Genomic DNA, 19,036 nt, shown 5'->3' with positions numbered 1-19,036 from the left:
CTGTGAGTTCGAGACCAGCCTGGTCTACAAGAGCTAGTTCCAGGACAGGCTCCAAAGCCACAGAGAAACCCTGTCTCGAAAAACCAAAAAAAAGATGTTTGTTAAATTAATATTATACATTTCAGAAAACACTTGTATAATTGTGACTGACAGATAAACCTTCTTATCTGAAAAAAAAAAAAAAAAAAAGATGTTTGTTAAATTAATATTATACATTTCAGAAAACACTTGTATAATTGTGACTGACAGATAAACCTTCTTATCTGACATTTTTAACTAGGACATTATAACCAACACCTTCTGTCTCCCAAAAGAACCTCTTCCTTGTGTTTGCAAAACTCTTCCATGGATACCAATTTGGAAAACGTAATTCCTTTACTTTAAAATAACTCACTATCCCATGGAATCGTCGGCCCCATGACACACACGAACATGATACTACTGCTCAGTTTCTCCAAACGAGGCTTACATGTTCATACGCTGAGCAGGAGGGTGTGGTGTAGCTGTGCAGCCGTGTCCAAGCTCTCGGAGGTGGGAACGGGAAGTTCAGGACATTAAGGCCATGCTCAGCTACACGGCAAAGCCAGCCCGCACGCCCGCCCGCCTTTAACACCAGAGTTCGTACGCAATCCTTTGACGTGGAAGGTGACAGCACAGAACGAGGATGCAACGATAAAAACCCCAGAATTCCACGACCAAAGTTATAGGGCTGGCAAGAAGGCTAAGCGGGTAAAGGTGTCTGCCACCGAGCCTGACAACCTGAGTTCGATCCTCTGGGTGCACGTGGTGGGAGGAAGGCAACGATTGCCAGCACACTGTTCTCCAACTCCCCCCCCCCCCCCCCCGCACACAAAGAGAAATGGAAACTTGGAAGAGTAAAACTCGGAGAAATGTGTTATAAGTACATTTAAGTTTCGGTTTTCCGCATGAAAAACAATAAATCCACTTTCTTGGCCAATATGCATCCTGTAGAATCCTTTAAAAGTAGTTGGTCAATGTCTTGGGTTTCTCTCTCTCTCTCTCTCTCTCTCTCTCTTTTCTTTCTTTCTTTCTTTCAAACAGAGTAGGAAGGAGATTTAAAATAACCTTATTCACTAAACACAGTGACTTACACCTGCATTGCTAGTGCTCAGGAGGCTGAGGCAGAAGGATCGCCATGAATTTAGGGCCAGCCCTTGAGGGATATTTCAAGGCAAACCTAATACAGTTGCCTTGTGAATTGGCCCTGGAATCTGCCCATAGTTACAGTGGGCACAAAAGCGATGAACTGGGTAAAAGGTTTTGCATGGAGAAACTTCCAGAATCTCTGGCCTATGGATTTTTCTTTAAGCCATTAAGATGCTTATGCAAATGTGAACAGATTAGCACGAGTGGGTGCTAACGGATTCCTTAATAAGATAACACTCTGGTAGTCCCCAGAACCTCATTTGGACACCCTGGGCAAAAGAATATAAGGGAATAACCAACCAAACAAACAGACCCTCTCAATGCCTCTTAAAGCCCTCAGAAGCTCTCTGCAAATGATTTCACAGAGGTGAGACAGGCATGGGTTCATCTTGGGCACTCCTGGTAGGAGTTCTGCCAAGCAAACCAGTTCCTATCTGAACCCTGAGTATAAAACAGAGATAAGGCAGACAGGATCGCCTTGGTTTCTAAACCTTTACCCCAAGTTCTCTGCTACGTCGCCCCAAACCTCAGGGGTAATATGGATAATGACTTTCTTAAAATCACAAGTGAGAAAACAATTGTTTAAAGTCAAATAGCTGTTCAGATATAGAATATTTTTGGGATTATTCCAAATTGCTAGCACTATAGCTCCAGCATGATTAGAATAAACAAATCGTGAAGGCAATCCAAACTAGCCTTTGTTATTGTTGATTTGGATTTTCTTTTCTTTTCTTTCTTTCTTTTTTTTTTTTTTTTTTTGCTTAACTTGGATGTTTCACGAGTATTTTTGATGGATTTTTTTTCTTTTAATTATTAGATTTATTGACGTGGAGAAGAGCAGGGCATGCATGGGGAGGTCAGAGGACAACTTGGAGCAGCCAGCTCTCTCCTGCTACCTCCCCGATCCCATAGACTCGTCTCAGATCGCCAGGTGTGGGAGCAGGCCCTTCATCCGCTGAGCCCTCTTGCTGGCCCCCTAGCTAATCTTGTTTAGAAACAAGACACATCAGGCCCAGAAATTTCCCAGTCTGTAAAGCCAGTGCAACCCTTGGAAAGTGTTAGGGGCCTCGGGTACCAGCAGGCCCTGCCATCTGCATCCCGGCTGAGGGTTCATTCTAAACCCTATCGTTGTTTGGTTCCCCACAGAACTGTGAAGCCTAAATAAAAACAGCTCCAGCTTATAGAGGGAGATGAAGCTCAGAAAACTCAAAAGCAGGTGAGAGAGCTGGAAAAGTGGCATTTCCAGGCTCCTGGTGCCTGCGGTCTGTAGCTGAAGCTACACCGTCCAAGCTGGCACACATTTATTTACTAGATTTAGGGTTAGAAGCAGGGCTAACGAACAAACTTCCTTCTGCAAATCCTGCTTTTGGCGGGACATACTAGTGTGCACACAAGGCACGTGACAAGTATTTACACGTGTGAATTGGTGGCCAGGTGGATTTCATGAGCCATGAGGGTCCACGTGTGTTCTGCAGAGCCTTCCGAGGTGACACAGCCCGCAAAAGCCGGTCAGGTCAAAAGAGACGGCAAGACCAATAGCTGAGTTAATTAATCACTAATGAAAGATTATTCATGCTTTCTTCTTCATTTTAGTTGAGATGAAAATATTTATTAATCAGTGATTGTCGGCCAAGAATCCTGCCAGTCCCTAGATGCACAATACCAAATAATTTTAACTTAAGGAAAAGCTCCACCTGCATTTTTGCTTTTGATAAATGACCTACTTGGTGCACACAGGTGGACTTAGAACCTCCGCCTATGACTGTGACTTTCTATGAAAAACAAAAGCTCCTTTTAATGTCTACCTTGTCAGTTCCTTAGCAATTAAACTACTCATTGGAGATATAAAAATACATGATGGTAAGCCCCTTGTTTTATTTTTCTTGCATCCTGAAGAGTTTTGCCCCAATATGAAGGTCATCAGCTTGTGTCCCACCTGACCAATGAGGGAGAGAAGAAGCAAGCGCCATTGGTAAATTGTGTACACAGAAAGTGTTCAGTTGAAACAGCCAACAAGAAGTCAGATGTGCGGTACACACATGACATGGTAACAAACACCCTAAGGCCCCAGGCAATCAGAGTGAATTCACATAAGACTGACTTCATGAAGTGGGCAATCAGGCAATGATTTTGGTCCTCCAAAACTGGCAATTTCGTGTGGTATTTTGGCTCCTGTCTCTGAGCTGGGACAAGTATTAACAACTCTACTGTCCCCCTGAAGTCTTCTGCTGTATGTCGCTCTTTTAAAAACGTAAACATAATGAAAAAAAAACCAATATTGAATATGCCTATCTATGAAGTATTTCTGATTTATTATCTCCTGGTCAATAACTGTAAATACAAGTCAATTTACTATTTGGAAGCCAGTTTCGGTGAACGTAACAGACAAACACAAAGGGGCCTCCATCCGTCAAATACAATCCCACACCATCGAAACAAACAACCGGAGAAGAAGAGCTGACTAAATATAATTAAAGAAAATATTTAGGAGTCTGAAAGAGCTGAAGGGTAAAGGCAGGTGGGGGTGGGGTGGAGAGGCTACGTCTCTTAGGACTACCAAGTCTACAGATTTTTTTTTTCCTTTTCTCTGAATTTGTTGTAGAGAATTTGTCTCAGGGTTGGGAATTCGTTTGCAAGGTCTCTGCCTCAAGCAAGACATCCAGAGCCAACTTGTTAACTCCCAATAAAATGGCCCTGTGAGCGAGGGGTACCAGCCAGGCCTGTGATAACGCCGTATGCTGGCTTTCCTTAGGTGTATTTTCCACTTATTATCAACTTCCTTTCCCCGTATTAAGTTCTCTAGAACATACACATCTGCTATAAAACAGCCGGGATATGGACGCCTCTGTTTCTTTGGCAGTGCAAGCTCGCAGGTCCCGTTAAGGTCCATGGAAAAAGTGATCACTGTCCACTTTACTGCCCACACAGCCCCGCCCCCTCCCCGGTGACAGAGTTATCCTGGCTCTAAGCAGTTTGATAGCACCGATCATTCCAAATGTCCTGTAAGTGTAGAAGAAACTGCTTGTCTCTGAGGGTGCCTATGCTTTTGCCTTTTGTCTCAATTTAGGCTATAATTTTAAAGTACTTTCAGCCCGTGATGCAGAAAGGAACCACGTGCAGAAACTCAACACTGTGATTCAGACAGTCTGCCTCTTCCATTTAGCACTCAATGCATGTTAATTCTTTAATTCAACCTCCTGAAAAAAGTTCATCAAGGAGACAATCGTCCCTGATTCAATCTTTCCAAAAGGCCGGCCTCCCTGACTGGATAAATCATAAATGTTATAGGCCATTACTTTTAGGAAAAATAATAAACTGGTTGGAAAAAACATTTCAAAGAGGTATTTTTCTTTGTGCGAACAATTCCCAATTTACAGTTAATAAAGTTATAATTATCCATTTCTAACTCTTTAGTTCAATAACTAATTATTATGAAAGGAATGGATTATTTGGATAGAGTATTAGCCTCCTAAGCTCATTAGCTATATGAATTAAATGACCAAAATTATCATCTTTTTCTTTCATTCAACTGAGGGGTTTTAAGCTCTCAGTCAGTAAATAAGGCTGGCTACAATATAATATCTGCCAAAACAAGGCCAAGTGCATTAACTCACGTAAGTTAATGTACATTCAATTCTACCTACTAACGCAAAGTTTTTATAATAATAATGCCTTATATTCGCTAGTCTGAGGAGAGCACAAAACAGATGTGCACCCTGGAGCTCTTTTGTCCCAGAAGGACCCGTACTCCAGACAACGCTAGATCAGCTGTTCTCAACCTGTGGGTCCTTTAAGGTCTGCATATCAGATCTCCCGAATATCAGATTTACATTATAATTTGTAACAGTTGCAAAGTTACAGTTAGGAAATAGCAATGAGATCATTTTATGGTCAAGGGGTCCCCCAACATGAGGAACTGTATTAGAAAGGTTGAGAACCACTGCTCTAGCTTCCTGGGAATTCCTTTAGGGGTTCAGATGAGCTCAAGTTCTTGCAAAACGCAGAATGAAGGCCACTTCAGAAGAGCAAGGAGCAGGCTGGAGAACCATGTCCCATGAGGCACTTGGACTTCCGTGCTGGGATGTCACAGAGCACTTGCTCTTTAACGAACTCAATTCGAATTCAAGAGAGGCCCAGACTTTATAGGCAATTACTGCTACCCTTGGTTGCCAAGAGGCTGCAGGTAAGCTCCCTCGCTGAAGACACCACACAACACAGGAAGGACCTAAGCTGGATTTGCCCTGAAAGCCTTTCTCTGAGAGTGCAGAGAGCGGAAGGAATCGTATTCCCTGGGGGAAGAGCCCCCAGACTGATTGTCCAACACCACATAGTCAGCTCTGAAATCATATACATACAAGTGACTTTATATAGACTGAGCATGGGTGTTGTGTGTGCGAATGCATGTGCACGTGTGTGTGTGTGTGTGTGTGTGTGTAAAATTAAAGAAACAAAGAAAAAGAAGCCATGAATGAGAAAGAACAAGAGTATCTTCGTGGGAGGGGTTGAAGAAAGGAAAGAAAAAAATTGTAATTATATTTTTATTTCAAACAAAAATTAAAGTTTTACTAAAGGAAAACAAGAACGCTCCCTTGGGTCCACCTGAGCTACCCAGCCCAAAAGTGTCTGCACTAATCATTCTGCAGCTCTTCGTGAGGCCGCTCGCTGCCTCTCATCATGAATGACTCGCTGATATTTCTACCTCCTTACCCGCTCTCATCAACGCATGTAGGCGCTCACCAGACATTTGTGTAATCACACTCTCTGTCTTGTTAGGACAGCAATTCTTTGTTTCTTGTGAGCATGCTGTCTTTTCGACATAGCAAGCCTACGTAAGACTCCCTGTGATGGCCCCACCGTTAGAATTCCTCCAGCAATATAAGAGAAAAGCTCAAACTTATTTTCAAATGTTAGAACCCATGCTACCCTATTAACTGCTTTGTATATTTTAGAGTTCTGTAGAAGCCGAGAACTCTTCTTTAGATTGTGACTCTCTGGCATAGACGGATGATGGGACGGATGGAAGATGGTGGATCGATAGAAAACTGATAGCTAAGGAAAAGGAAACCTATATCTTCTTTTAAAATATATTTTAAATTAATTTAAATAGCGGATCAGTTTCTTTTGCTCTATCAACTACGTTATTAAGAACAATTATTTATAGGTCTTTAAACACTTATGAATAAATATATCCACGCCAAAAATAAGCAGCTACCAGCATAGCTAAAATGAGCCACAGGAGGTCCGAGGAAGGAATTGACTTACGCGGGCCAAGCACTCAGAGCGGCCCTCACACACCATTTTTTCTGCTTGCTGGCACAGCCAACTGGACTGCTGGGGTGACCAGGAAGCTTATGGAAGTGACGGCCACAGCGGAAATGCACAAGGCTCTTCCTCCAAAGGCCCCCAACCAGCATGCTGGAAATGGTCGTTTGGAGAAGCGCTGTTGCTATTCTCACGACTCCAATATTTATAATAAAATTCAAAGGACTCGATGCTGGCATTACTTGCACAAAGACATAATGTCGGCTTCCTTGTGAGCCACCTTTCCTCAGAACCCGAAGGTGAAAGCAAATTCCTTCCGTAACTCAAGAGAATCAGGTAGACAAAAGTAAGTTCCTTTCCACCTCATCAGCACCGAGCAGCAGCAGAGGCAGGGGGACCGGGAGCTGATTAAAGGCATTGTCCTGGCTACCGGCAGCACCGTGGCGAAGCAGGTCAGGAGACACTGATTCTCCATTCAGCTCGGAGGCACCGCTTTGTACATGACACAATCATTTCGGGGTACGGGAGGTGCTTTACATGTGGTAACATTATATCATTTCGGCTATAATGATCATAATTACTTATTTCTTTTAATCACAACCCACTTAACCACTTGAGTACAGAGGACTAGTTCAAGGAGTTTCATTTTCATTCAACATCTAATCTTTGTGTTTCCTGAAAGCCTCCTCCGAGCTTTGTTTACTATCTGCTTTGCTGGCCTGGACGTTTGATCTTGCATGGGTAGATTAGACAGGGTCAGATAATATACTGATTACTAGAATAAACCAGACTGGAGGAAGCTCACACTGGTTTTAGAAATCCCCCTTTTCTCCCAGCTTTGCAATATTTTTTTTTTCAAAATAGGCCCAAATAAACAAATAAAATTAAGAAAACTAGCAATCAGAATGTTTTCGAGCAATGATTAAGAAGAGGAAAGTGACGGGCACGATTTTCAGCCCTAACCAAAATACGGGGTTTGGTTAAGGCCCATTCATTCTGGTGGTATTATTCTACGACACAAATAATTTTATAATAGCCACCAGTATTTGCGTGAACTCTGAATGACCCTTCAATTCTTGAGACATACTAAAGACTTTGAGATGAATCCCAGGAAAGACAATGCGTTCCGATTTTCGTAAAAAGTATTTTGGATGTAGTCATTTGAACTTACTCATCAAGGATCCACTCGAACCTTTGTCAGTTCACGTCTTCATCGTGCCTAGGACTCCGTGAATGCACGAGAGTGGAATTGGTGGGCTAGAAAGATGGCTTGGCCACGAAAGGCTAGGTTCACAGCCACACATGTAAGAGAATGGTAGTGGTACTTACTGCCAACACAATTGCCTTGGGCTTCATAAAAGTTATGGGATAAGTTCGTATCTGGAGCTCTTGCAAAAATAATAGATTAAAGGCTAATTCTTTAAAAAAAAAACAGCTATAAGAGTAATATCCATGGAATAAATCCCTAAACTTTAAAAATGATTACACAGCAGCATGACTGTGTCTGGGTGGTGACGGGTCACCTCTGCCCATTGCTCATAAACACGGGACACTGAGTGGCTCTTCTCCTTCCTTCTGGATAAAGGTACAATGTGTTCCTTACATGGCAGAGTTGAGCGCTCTTGAAAAATCTAGCCCAGAAGCAGCCAAATGGCAAGTTTTACAAAGAGGTGCAGACCAACCTAACGTGCCCACCCACCACCCCCTGCTCCTCGGGAGCCCAAAGTCCTGGGACAAGGTTCATGGTAGGACCTTGAAACCAGAGTATACAGACTTGTTTCTCCATCTCTCTTGAAGTCGTGGTGATGTTAACTCAAGGATGTCTCGGCCAACCTTGATTGTCTTTGAGATTAAAGGGAAAAGGTAAACACAGCAAGGCCGACTGTGATCACTGGGGAAAATAAAGTCAACACACTAAGCCAAGCCAATTGAGGACTTTATAGAGAGTGAGTATAAATAGTTTAGATGGGGCAACAACAAATCCAGAAACGCACATTAGAATGTTTACTGCCGAATCTCGACAATTCCATTTGTATACACTGTTCACGTCTGTTTTTAATGATATCAAATTATCGATTGTTCATTTTTCTCATATTTATTTAAGCATCGACTATAGAATTTGCAATCTGATCTCTTTTTTTTTATCCTTCCAGTAGACTTTTATTTTTGCCAGGTTTGAGTCCTATTCTACTTTGATCTTTAGAGTATATAATTATTCTACTGTTTATTTATTTCTATGAGGATAGAAAAAAAGAGTTGACCTAGGAGATCCCGATGTGGCAATTTGTAACTGAATCACATAGCTTATGTTTTGAAAGTCATGGTTTTGATTAAGAAGCAACCATTTAGTTCCCACTGTTTTATTAAAACAGACATTAGCAGATAATAGGAAACATATTTAACGACGTCGCCTGCATTTTGCTTAGGACATCAGTAAGTTAGCTGCAGACTTTCTTCTGTAGCTAACACAAGCCACGGTGCATGCACACTGGAAACCAGGTGAGGGCGGAAGCGGATGGCAGGGAGGACCAGGCCTCTCAGACTTCCGCCTTCTCGGGAGGAAGCCTAAGAGCCCGGTCTGCTGGGGTTGCTACCGACTTCCAGACTAGAACATTGTTACTTCTGTTCATCTAGAAAAGGGAAGGTCCCAAGCAGATCTTTGAAACCAAACCATGATCCTTCCGTGAGAAATGGATCAAGAGAGGAGCTCCCTGTTATATCTATCCTTGGCAAGAAGCCCTTATGGGTAGAGAAGAGCTGAGCCCAACACTGCATCCTGAGGGTAGGAAGTTCACAAAATGAACTTCTCTGGTGTTTGTTTTTCTGCGCGGCGCCGTTATACCTGTCATGTGCTCTTTGTTTTTCCTCCCACTCGCTGGGCTGATGAATCAACACACTTGAACTGTGTGTGGCAGCTTGTATTTACTTCACACATACCGTAACCTTCCTTTCTTCCTCCCACTGACACGCACGCGGATACACACACACACACACACACACACACACACACACTTCCCAACAGCGATGGCTAGCGTCTTGAACAACACGTGTACACAGAGTGCCTCCCGGCCCCTTTAGATGTGGAGCCTTGATCTACTGGATGAAATCGAGGCCTCAGTCTGATTTTATTAGCACTTAAAGATTTAGCTGTGCATTTACTAACTTGAAAAAAAAATCAGAGTTTAAAGAATTGAATCGCTGAAAGAGCAGACAATGTGAGTGTTCACACACACACACACACACACGCACGCACGCGCACACACACACACACACACACACACCACTGTGGTGGCAACCGGGAAATCACACGATTGAAGAGTTCCCGGGCTTGCTGAAGCTGAAATCACAGTCTAGCATAGAAAAGGATGCACTTGCTCTCTTCCTTTTCGGCCTAGCAGGTAACTGTGATCTAGCCAACGACCTTGAAGCTGAGCGATTCTTTTGATTTTTAGTCAAAGTCGAGGTGTTCAAGCACCTTAACAATCCGATTTCAAAAGAAGAACTTGGAGGCGACAGTTGGAGGAAGGAAACCCTTCTGAACCACACAATGACACCTCAGAGTGAGGGCTTATTCAGCTTCTCCTACGCAGAAGTGAGTATTAGTATTTGAAGACAAACACCTGAACCAAAATCTAAAGGGCTCAAGGAATTTGAGACTATGCTGAAGAGAAACTGATCGTAATTCGGTTTGCAGTACACTTAACCTTTGGATAGCTCAACAGTTTTGCTTTCCTCTAAATTGCGTGTTTACCGTGGAATGCTCACCCTTTTTCTCTATCTGAACTGGGAGGCTGCTGCAGCAAGAGCTTGCTTGCCCAAGGGCAATCTTGTAAACAAGCTCTCCGACACTCACTCGCCAGAAGTATTGCTTTGATGCTACCCTGTCTCCCTCGAGGAAGCCTGCCAATAATAAAGCTCAATCCACCTTCACATCCACCCACCCACCGAATCGTGTGGCCCTCGAAGGGGGTAGTGAGCCAACACCAAGACGGAGAACACCTACACTACAGTCTGATGGGCAGTGTCACTGTTAGAGATTGGTGTGGCGCTCAGACATCAACACCAGTGTCACCAAAAGTAGCCCAAATATCAAAGACCAGTCACATTCACCTTCATTGGAAAGAACGAAAAGATTTCTACATTAACATGCTTGCAAAGGTAAAATAACACTAATATATTTAAAAGGCCGGGCAGTCTAAATAGCATATTCATTATACAAAACAGCTGTGTTTTCAAGGCTACATATAATTTCTTATGTATTAGGTCTAGTCTTACTACCATTATTATATCACAGCTATTAGTCATTTAGGATTGATTCTATATTAATATTCTCTTATTTAGTACTCACGGCTACTAAAGGACCTAGATACTTTCATTTCTGATGTTTAGATGAAGATGTCGAATCTTGCTGAGATTAAGTGATTTGACCAAGTTCACGGAACTTCGCGAGTTAAAGGCCCTGATCTGAGTTCACATATGCCAGACCACAGCAAACTTACCTTATCCCTCAGGGTTTTTCTCCAATAAACACACTGATACCCTATTTCTAATACAAGCTCTCCTGATGCTTTGGCAGTCTTTCTGCTGGTGACCAGGAATCGAACAGTCAGTGTTATATAACTTGAAATAACACTCCTAAATACAGTTCAAAGACTTTCGCCTTGACAGGCATCCCTGGTGAAAACCATGTAGTCGATAGATCACACTAGAATTTTTCCTTGTAGCCTGACTACCGTCTTACTTTGAAGGGTTGACTTTTATGACAGAGAGGTTGTGAATCTTACCTTCATCAATACTTTTGCATGTCTGTATGTATACACACACACACACACACACACGTGTGCATAGATGATAAACAACAGCTACAGTTAACATCCATGTCAAAAAAAAAAAAACTAACAACTTATCGCCCCGAGGATCTACAAATCGGCTTTAAAAACAAGAAATAGATTACCTTTAATCTTCTTATACTTTTTATACCATCTCCCGAACTCTTGGCACTTGGTTGCTGACACATTGGCATAGTACGTGCTATTTACAATGGATGAGATCATACTCTGAAAAGAAGGGGGGGGGACACCGGTTAGTTTTCATAGACATGAACAGCGTCTTTAAAGACACGAAGGGACACATCACAGCCGACTGGTCTCCTTTGTCTTTTAAACTTAAAGCCACAACTCCTCTGCAGACTAAATCATTTAATAACAACAGGGATGGCCTGAGCTCACTGTCCCTTAAGTACACTGGCATAACAGCAATGATTTCTAAAAAATAAAAAATTTAAAAAAATTAAAAAAAAAAAAGCCAAGCCTCCAGTGCCATCAAAGATGGAGGAAGCAGAGGAGGAATCAAAGATGGATTAAATGCAGAGGGAGGGACTTGCTGAGGCGGCTGAGCCAGAGCACAAGGTGACATCGGCCGCTCCAGCACCCTCCATCCAGATAATGCTTTTCAGATGTCCCTGCTCCTCTTCCAACGGCAACAAGCTCACACAGCCAAGAATCTGAGAACATCCGTGCTACGCACTGCAGAACAACGTTTAGGGAAATAAGTTAAATTAATATAATTTATAGAAACGTGTGATTATCACTTGTGTGAAAATTCACCAAATGAAAAACTTGACAGTGCTATTTTCGAGCCGGGGGAAACCGAACCTAACACTTCGGCTGTGTTTCAACCAAAAATGAGTCTATGCTAAAGCTTTCTGAGCGCCCACATTCGTGAGGGTTCCCGCTGTTCCTCCTCTCTCCCCTCAGAGTTGTTGGTCCCTGGGGTTAGAGGGAGCATGGCCTGACGCAGCATTGGGACTTTTCCATTTTTAATTGCACATCTTGACTCAAATGTCCTATAGAGAAGCACCTCCTGGTGGTACGGTATGTCCGAGCCAACTCATACCTGAACCGTATGTCCATTTTACACAGATTTGATTTCTCGAAATGCTGTGTACCAGCAAATGAACATGAACACTCAAACGACCCTAATGACTTTCGTGAGGCTTGAGATCATGCCTTTAAAGTCTCGTCGTGTTTCCAAAATGTCATCCCCAGACAGGGAAGAGTTCAGGCCAGCTTAGAACCTCTGCTGACAGACAATGGTCTTAGCGGGAGGATCAACTCCAGCGGACAGACCTTGCATTTAAAACGTCAGAATCGCTTCTCTGGTGCAGAGGTGGAGGAAGGAGTCTCTAATCCAACCCACGGAAAGCTCGACACGGCAGAGGGCTAGCCTCCCCAAGTTGACCACTAAGGGAAGGTGGTACTGAGACCGACCGCAGCACCGAGGACACAAAAGCCCACCAGCACAAGCGTCTCCTAAGACTTGGAAGGCCTGGCCTGCTCCCTGGAGACTCTGCCTCAGCAAGGCCTGCTTTGTAGCCAGATAGAGCTGTGCAGTACCGGCTACACTAGCTCCCTCTCTGGACTGAGATCCATTTGCTCTTCCTAGACAGCGGGACCTTGAGGAGAGTGACTAGCTGCTATCTCCAACTCCCCTCCCCCTTTTCCTTCTTCTTCGTGTCTCACATCGTTCTGATGTGGGATATCTGAGTCATTGAAATCTAACACACGAGGGACCGGGATGAAATTCTGAAATGCCAAACTGAAATGTCATAATAATAGAACTTCTAACGTGAAAGCTACCTAATAAAAGCTGCCTGGCACCGCCACACAAGGTGTGAACTCCTAAACATGGGCTTACGGTCTCTTTCTCTTGTAATGAACGTCGTCTTCTGGGAAGGCACAGGACAGACAGTCGCAGGAGGAGTCGGCGTGGGAACGCCTCTCACAAGCTAGTCTAGAAGGAGGCCAAGGACTTTCTGGAGCTACCGTAACTCTTCCTGGCCCACAAGGGGAGGCTGCAGCCCACATCACTCTGAACCCCGATAGTCCCTAGCTCCCCGACTCTCTAGCCTTCCTCTGGACCCTGCTCCAGCTACCCCACTTTGAGCCTCTGTGGGGAGGCAGGGAAGAGGTCTCCCCCCACTGGCTCCACCACCCGGAACCAAAACTCACACAACTTCAAAAAGCAGGAGGCTGGGCATCTAACTCAGTCAACATATGTTGTCTTCCCTAGATGATGTTGAATGAGTATCTTTGCTGCTACCAAACACAGGGTTGATTTCAATTCTGAACAAAGCAAAGGAATTGGGAAGCAAGAAATAGACCCCCTTCCTGGCTAACGGAATTTTAAAACAGCAGAGTCACTTCACTGAGTTTGTGGTGCGATTATTACTATGAACTCTCTGCCTAGATTACACTCAGTACTTCTACAGGTAAGCTGTTACACATGTGAGACCTTAAAAAAACACGGGTGGGTACATCACGAGGGATTATCCCACTTCCCACACGCACATCTTCTAAACCTCAACGAGACAATCGTACTCTCGTGGTTTGAGTCTGAATCAGGGGACCCTGATGGAAAGCCTGAGCAGGTAGTGCAGGGTCACCCCTACTGCTGGCGGTAACCCGCCAGTATTCTGGGAATTCCGCACTCAGCGAGTGAGGCACAAAGCAATAGCACTGCCCTCCAGGCTGTGTGTGGTTTCGCACTTCACGATCTCTTCTGCTTTCCACTCGGTCCGGAACGACCCACACAGCTGGAGTCTCCGGACACCCCCGCCCCCGCCGCCCCCGCGTATCGTTTTGGCAAATGGGGAAGCGCTCCTCAACCTCTTCAACCTGGGATGCAAGCAACACTGGAATAACCACGTGACTGCGAAGCAGCGTGGATGAAAACAACCTGCCTGGGAGATGTGTGTGTTGATATTCTAACACGGAAAATGAACCGTCTTCTTGGGACTGGTATTAAAATGGCCCTGCTTCCACAGAACGCGCCTGATTGTCTCGGTAACGGATTGTGAGCGAGGTGAGATGAGGAGGGTGCCTTCGTAGCAGATGCCAGAAGCAGCCTCCATGCCTAGTCTACTTCTACATAGCCTGAGGCTGTGCACGCGGCCTACGGCTTATAAACTACGTACACAGCGATTGTAGGTACACCTGTTTTATGAACAGCACTATGTATTTCACAAATCAGAAGGCTGGAAATACCTTTCCAGATCAGAAACACTTGAAAACTCTATGATGAATGTGAATTTTTAAATATAAAGATTCGTGTGTGCTATTTTGTAGTCCAACTTAGCATTGCACATGGTTTGCTACTTGTACTTAGAAGTAATTTTTTTTTTAATGAGAGAGAGAGAGAGATGCACACTAGGAACATTGGGATTACAGGTGTCTGTTATCATGCCTGGTTTTACGTGGGTTTGGGGGGAATGGACCCCACACTTGTATGGCAAGTACTTTTATCCACCGAAATATTTTCCCAGCACTGAATCTTTTCCATAAAATAAGTTAGTATTTGCTGGGCATGGTAGCACACACCTTTAATCCCAGTGGGGTTTGAGGCCAGCCTGGTCTGCGTAGCCAGTTCCAGGAGAACCAGGGATACACAGTGAGACCTTGTCTCAAAAAAATTAAGAATAAATAAACAAGGTATTTGGAGAATCGAAATATATTGGAATTGTTCTAGCTCCTCCAAACCAACTAGCTGATTTGAAATTATTCTAATCCAAGTGCAAGAGAACTGGACATAGTCAACGTAGTGACACGCTGTGGAAGGACGCTTTACTCCGCGAGAGACAGCACAGACAGCAGTGGTCCCAGAAGACTATAACGGAGCAGGAAACATCTACCTCCCAGAGCCATACTTCTGTAACTAAATGCGCCATTCCTGTGTGTTTGCAGTCACACTGGGGCAGATAAACCTACTATACTGCCAGTCCTATAAAAATATAGCACAAGCTACTCTATATTAATATACAGTGTTTGGCACTGATCACAAACAACTCTGGTACTGGTTTATGCAAATACTATACCGTTCTCCTCTTCCTGTTTTAGAGTGTGCCCTCTTGATACAGAAATTTGTCGAAAGCCGTATCCCACACTCCAACTGCAGGGACTTTACGCCCTGCTCACGTCCAGCATCCCTTGATTGCATCCGAAGGCCACACTGAGTGGCTGACCGCCCCACCTAGATTTTTGTGAGCACACTCCCTCCACATGACAATGAAATCATCAGAAGGCTTGTTTCTCAAGATGAATCTCCATCATTAAGGGACGCATGGCCAGCTATACTTATTTTAGCTAGACTGCCATGGCTAAAAATAAGTTTGCTTTTAGGTACCTGGGATAAATTTTCAATATGCTTGTTTTTATTTTTTATTTTTTAACTAGCCCAGGCGACAGATATATCACACCTACTTATAAGTATGGATTAATTTCCAAAGTGAGGGCTTAGAGACTCAAAAAGAGAATGCTCACTGGCCAGAGTTAGGAGTCCTGGGAAGTGCCACAAAGAAACTCCCCTGCGAAATCTCCTGCTTACACTCATGGCCCCCCCCAGCTCCCGCCCCCACACTCTTAGATTTTAAATTACATTTGTATTTCTTTATTCAGCTTGTGTGAAGGTGCATGCATAAATGAGCACAGGAAGGTGAGAAGACCACTTCCGGGGTCCAGTTCTTCCCTCCCGTCATGTGGGCCTTCAGGCTTGGCAGTAGGCACCTTTACCTGCTGGTCCTCGTGGTTTGAAGCATTAGTGGAGGTCCGTGTGGTAGGACCCATGTGGAATCCCAGCACAGGAAATGGGGATATTAAGAAGTGAAGGCCACTTCACTTACATAGCACATTTGAGGATAGCCTGAGCTACCTGAATTTTGTGTATGGGGTTTGGGGGGCATGGGTATAGTGGTACATGCCTGCAGTCCCAGCGGCATTAGAACTCAGAGGCAGGAGGACTCTATAAGTTCAAGGCTAGCCTGATCTATATATAGCAAATCCCACACCAGGCAAAGCAAGGCTATGAAGTGAGACCCTGTCTCTCAAACATAACGGTCGGATAAGCGGTGGCTACTCGTCCCTCATGGGTGAGTCAAGGAATTTAGAACTCCAGAAAGGGGAGAGATCTAAAGTCATCCTAAACGTTGATAAGAAGTGGGCATGGGACACCCCCTCTCTCATCCTAGGACTCAAGAGGGAAGGCGGAATTATCACCACATATCCCGGGGCAGCCCAGGCTACACAGAGAGAGCGTGTCTCAAAACAGAAGCAAACCAACAACGGGAAACGAGAAGAGATTAGCACCTGCACTCAGGTCACGATTTCTACCACACATTCGGAAAGACAGGGTCCTCAGTGCCCGCCTTTCTCCCGGACTGAAAGATGAAAAGATCAGACTGCCTTCACCGTGCTCCTACTGGCGGGGTGGGGTTGACTGCTGGGAATAGCAATGTGATCCTTAGAGCTGCTGAGGTAGAGATACATAACGTATCTGCTAGGAGAGAACATCTAAAGCCCAGTGAACGGTAGCCGTTCTAGTAATATCCTCCGTGGGAGGAGGATGATGATGTCCCCTGTTTCCCTAGGTTCTCTGCAAGGGCACGAGGGAGGCAGTGAGGGGCCTGCCTTCTCTTTGTTCTCTCTCCCCCTTTAAGCTGTTCTGTGGTGTTCTAGGAAGCACACCAAACACAAGATTATCATGGAATTTTGAGCATTCTAAAGGGAAAGGATGATTTGGGAGGCATTCTCTTGTCCTACAAAATTCGTCCAGCGTCATTGAGTGGCCTTCTACCGCCTTCCCCAGCTACACTTGTGTTGGGATGGAGACTATGCAAATCCATAGACAGAAAGGAGAAGCTTCCAGTGCCCAGTGAGAAGGAAGAATGGGGAATTATTGCTCAGAGGTTACAGACGCTGTCTGGAGTGACAAATGCTCTAGAGACAGGGGTGACGGCCACACAGCATTGAGAATGCACTCAATACTGTTCACCTACAGATTTAAAAGAGTTGAGAGACTAACTAACCTCCCTTCCGATATTTTAACACACACGCATGCACGCAGCCAAACTTCCATCAAGACACTGTGGACCAGTGGAAGGTGTGTGGCTTTGAAGATGATGTGTCTTCCCTTCTGACTTTTGGGTAACGAGGCTAGGTCTGTACCATCAGCCCTCTTGGCCGTCATCAGACCAAAAAGTAGACCAAAAATCAGCTCTACTGATTTAAATGAACCAAACTCTCAAGACCCGAGGTTTCATAGTCAAAAACTAAGAGTAAATAAGACAGCGGAAGCTGTGTGTGGAACACATTCTGCTTTGTAGGGACAGTCTATCTGACTGGCTAGATTGGGTGACTCATGAAGACATCGGGGGACGAGGAAGAGGCTACCCCGATTTAAGCCTGCTTAGAAAGGTGAAATCAAACTTAAATACCCAGACACACAACGACAACCTGTACTTCCCCAGCAGCCTCGCCAGACAGACTAGCTAAATCATGACTTCCTTTAAATACACAGGCTGCAGCCGTTGCCTTTTTTACAGATTTCTCCACTCCTCTTTTCTGTCTTCAGGGTTTCTTTTGTAAATTATAGGCCACTGGGATGTTCGAGAAAACATATGCTAGCCACCGGAGCCTTTATATAACATACAGGTTCCAGCAGGAAGACTAAATATGGCTTAGCTTTGGTTCCTTGGAGCACTTCAGCCTCTTACTTTCATGGTTCTTTTAGGGTATGATCATGAAAAAAAAAGGGGGGGAGGGGGATTGCCCTTGTTTGGAGTGATACATTTCCATGTGGTAACTATTTAAAAACAAAGCCAGAACTACCCTCTACAAATGTCTCTACGGTAAAGATCAACCTCTAACTAGCAACAGGGTAAAGGATGCCCCAATCACCCCAAGATGTAAAGGTTGGGCAGAGCGACCCACCCGGCAGAGGGAGTAAAGAGACTGCCAGGAAAATGTCGACTATGGAACTGAGGTCCGGTGCGAGGCCTCAGTCTGCCACTTAGCCACTGGAAGAGGTTTTCACATGAAACCCAAGCGACTCCCCGTGTCACGGTGTCCGCGCTACGCCGTGGGAAAGCTGATGAGTACGTGTGTGAGCGTTCCCGTACACTCTCACTGATCTAAAGCCATTGGGAAGCCATCCCCGGGATGATGACTTTTACCCTGACACCGAAAGCACCCCCCTTCTCCGTGGGCCCCGGAAACGCAGTGTGACTGCAGAGACGGCGCGTAGAAGATGCCCCCCGGAGGAGACACTGACCTGGGAGAGAGGGCATTCTTTGGCTAACGTGCTCTGGTTCATCTCTTTGAGCAGTTCCTTTAAGGCATTGCGGACCGTGGCATGGTTCCACTGCTCCGCAGGCAAGTCTTCCAACTTCGAACAACTGAAAAACAGGGCAAGAGAGTGAGCAGCAGGTGACCCTCCGCCACGGTCCTGGCTGCAGGGGACACCCGGGTCCCCTGCCAGTGCCACAGTAGGACATTTAGGAGGCTGCCAAGAGAAGGAAGGGGAACACAGGTCCCTTCTGTGCTCTTCCTTCTGCAGACTTCAGTAGACCCCAGCAGGGGAACCCCACATCCTAACAGCCCATGGAATCTGCCACTGTGCTGTTTCTAAACATCAGCTCTTTAGAAGCCCTGGTGAAATGACATAGGGACTGCTTTCCCAGCACAGATTCATTATGGGTCTTTCCTAAGGTTAAATGTCAGCACACTCCCACCAAAGCCAAAGCACAAAGGCTCACCTTCCCCAGAAAAATTCAGAG

At 44.8% G+C, this 19,036-nt stretch overlaps 1 protein-coding gene across 1 annotated transcript in view; it reads right to left on the bottom strand.

The window, feature by feature from the left end:
- Satb2 (SATB homeobox 2) overlaps positions 1–19,036 on the bottom strand; it is a 167,984-nt gene that overhangs the window by 76,960 nt on the left and 71,988 nt on the right. Inside the window, exons 5-6 of the mRNA XM_013353458.2 lie at positions 18,532–18,655; positions 11,384–11,486 (exon numbers count right to left, since the gene is read on the bottom strand). Coding sequence (XP_013208912.1) covers positions 11,384–11,486; positions 18,532–18,655 — 227 coding nt within the window. The remainder of the gene's footprint in view (positions 1–11,383; positions 11,487–18,531; positions 18,656–19,036) is intronic.

This window comes from Microtus ochrogaster, unplaced genomic scaffold (genome assembly GCF_000317375.1).
Source record: "Microtus ochrogaster isolate Prairie Vole_2 unplaced genomic scaffold, MicOch1.0 UNK8, whole genome shotgun sequence".
In the NCBI taxonomy this organism is placed as follows: Eukaryota; Metazoa; Chordata; class Mammalia; order Rodentia; family Cricetidae; genus Microtus; species Microtus ochrogaster.
The sequence above is the reverse complement of the archived record's forward strand: the minus strand, read 5'-3'. Positions and strand labels throughout refer to the sequence as shown.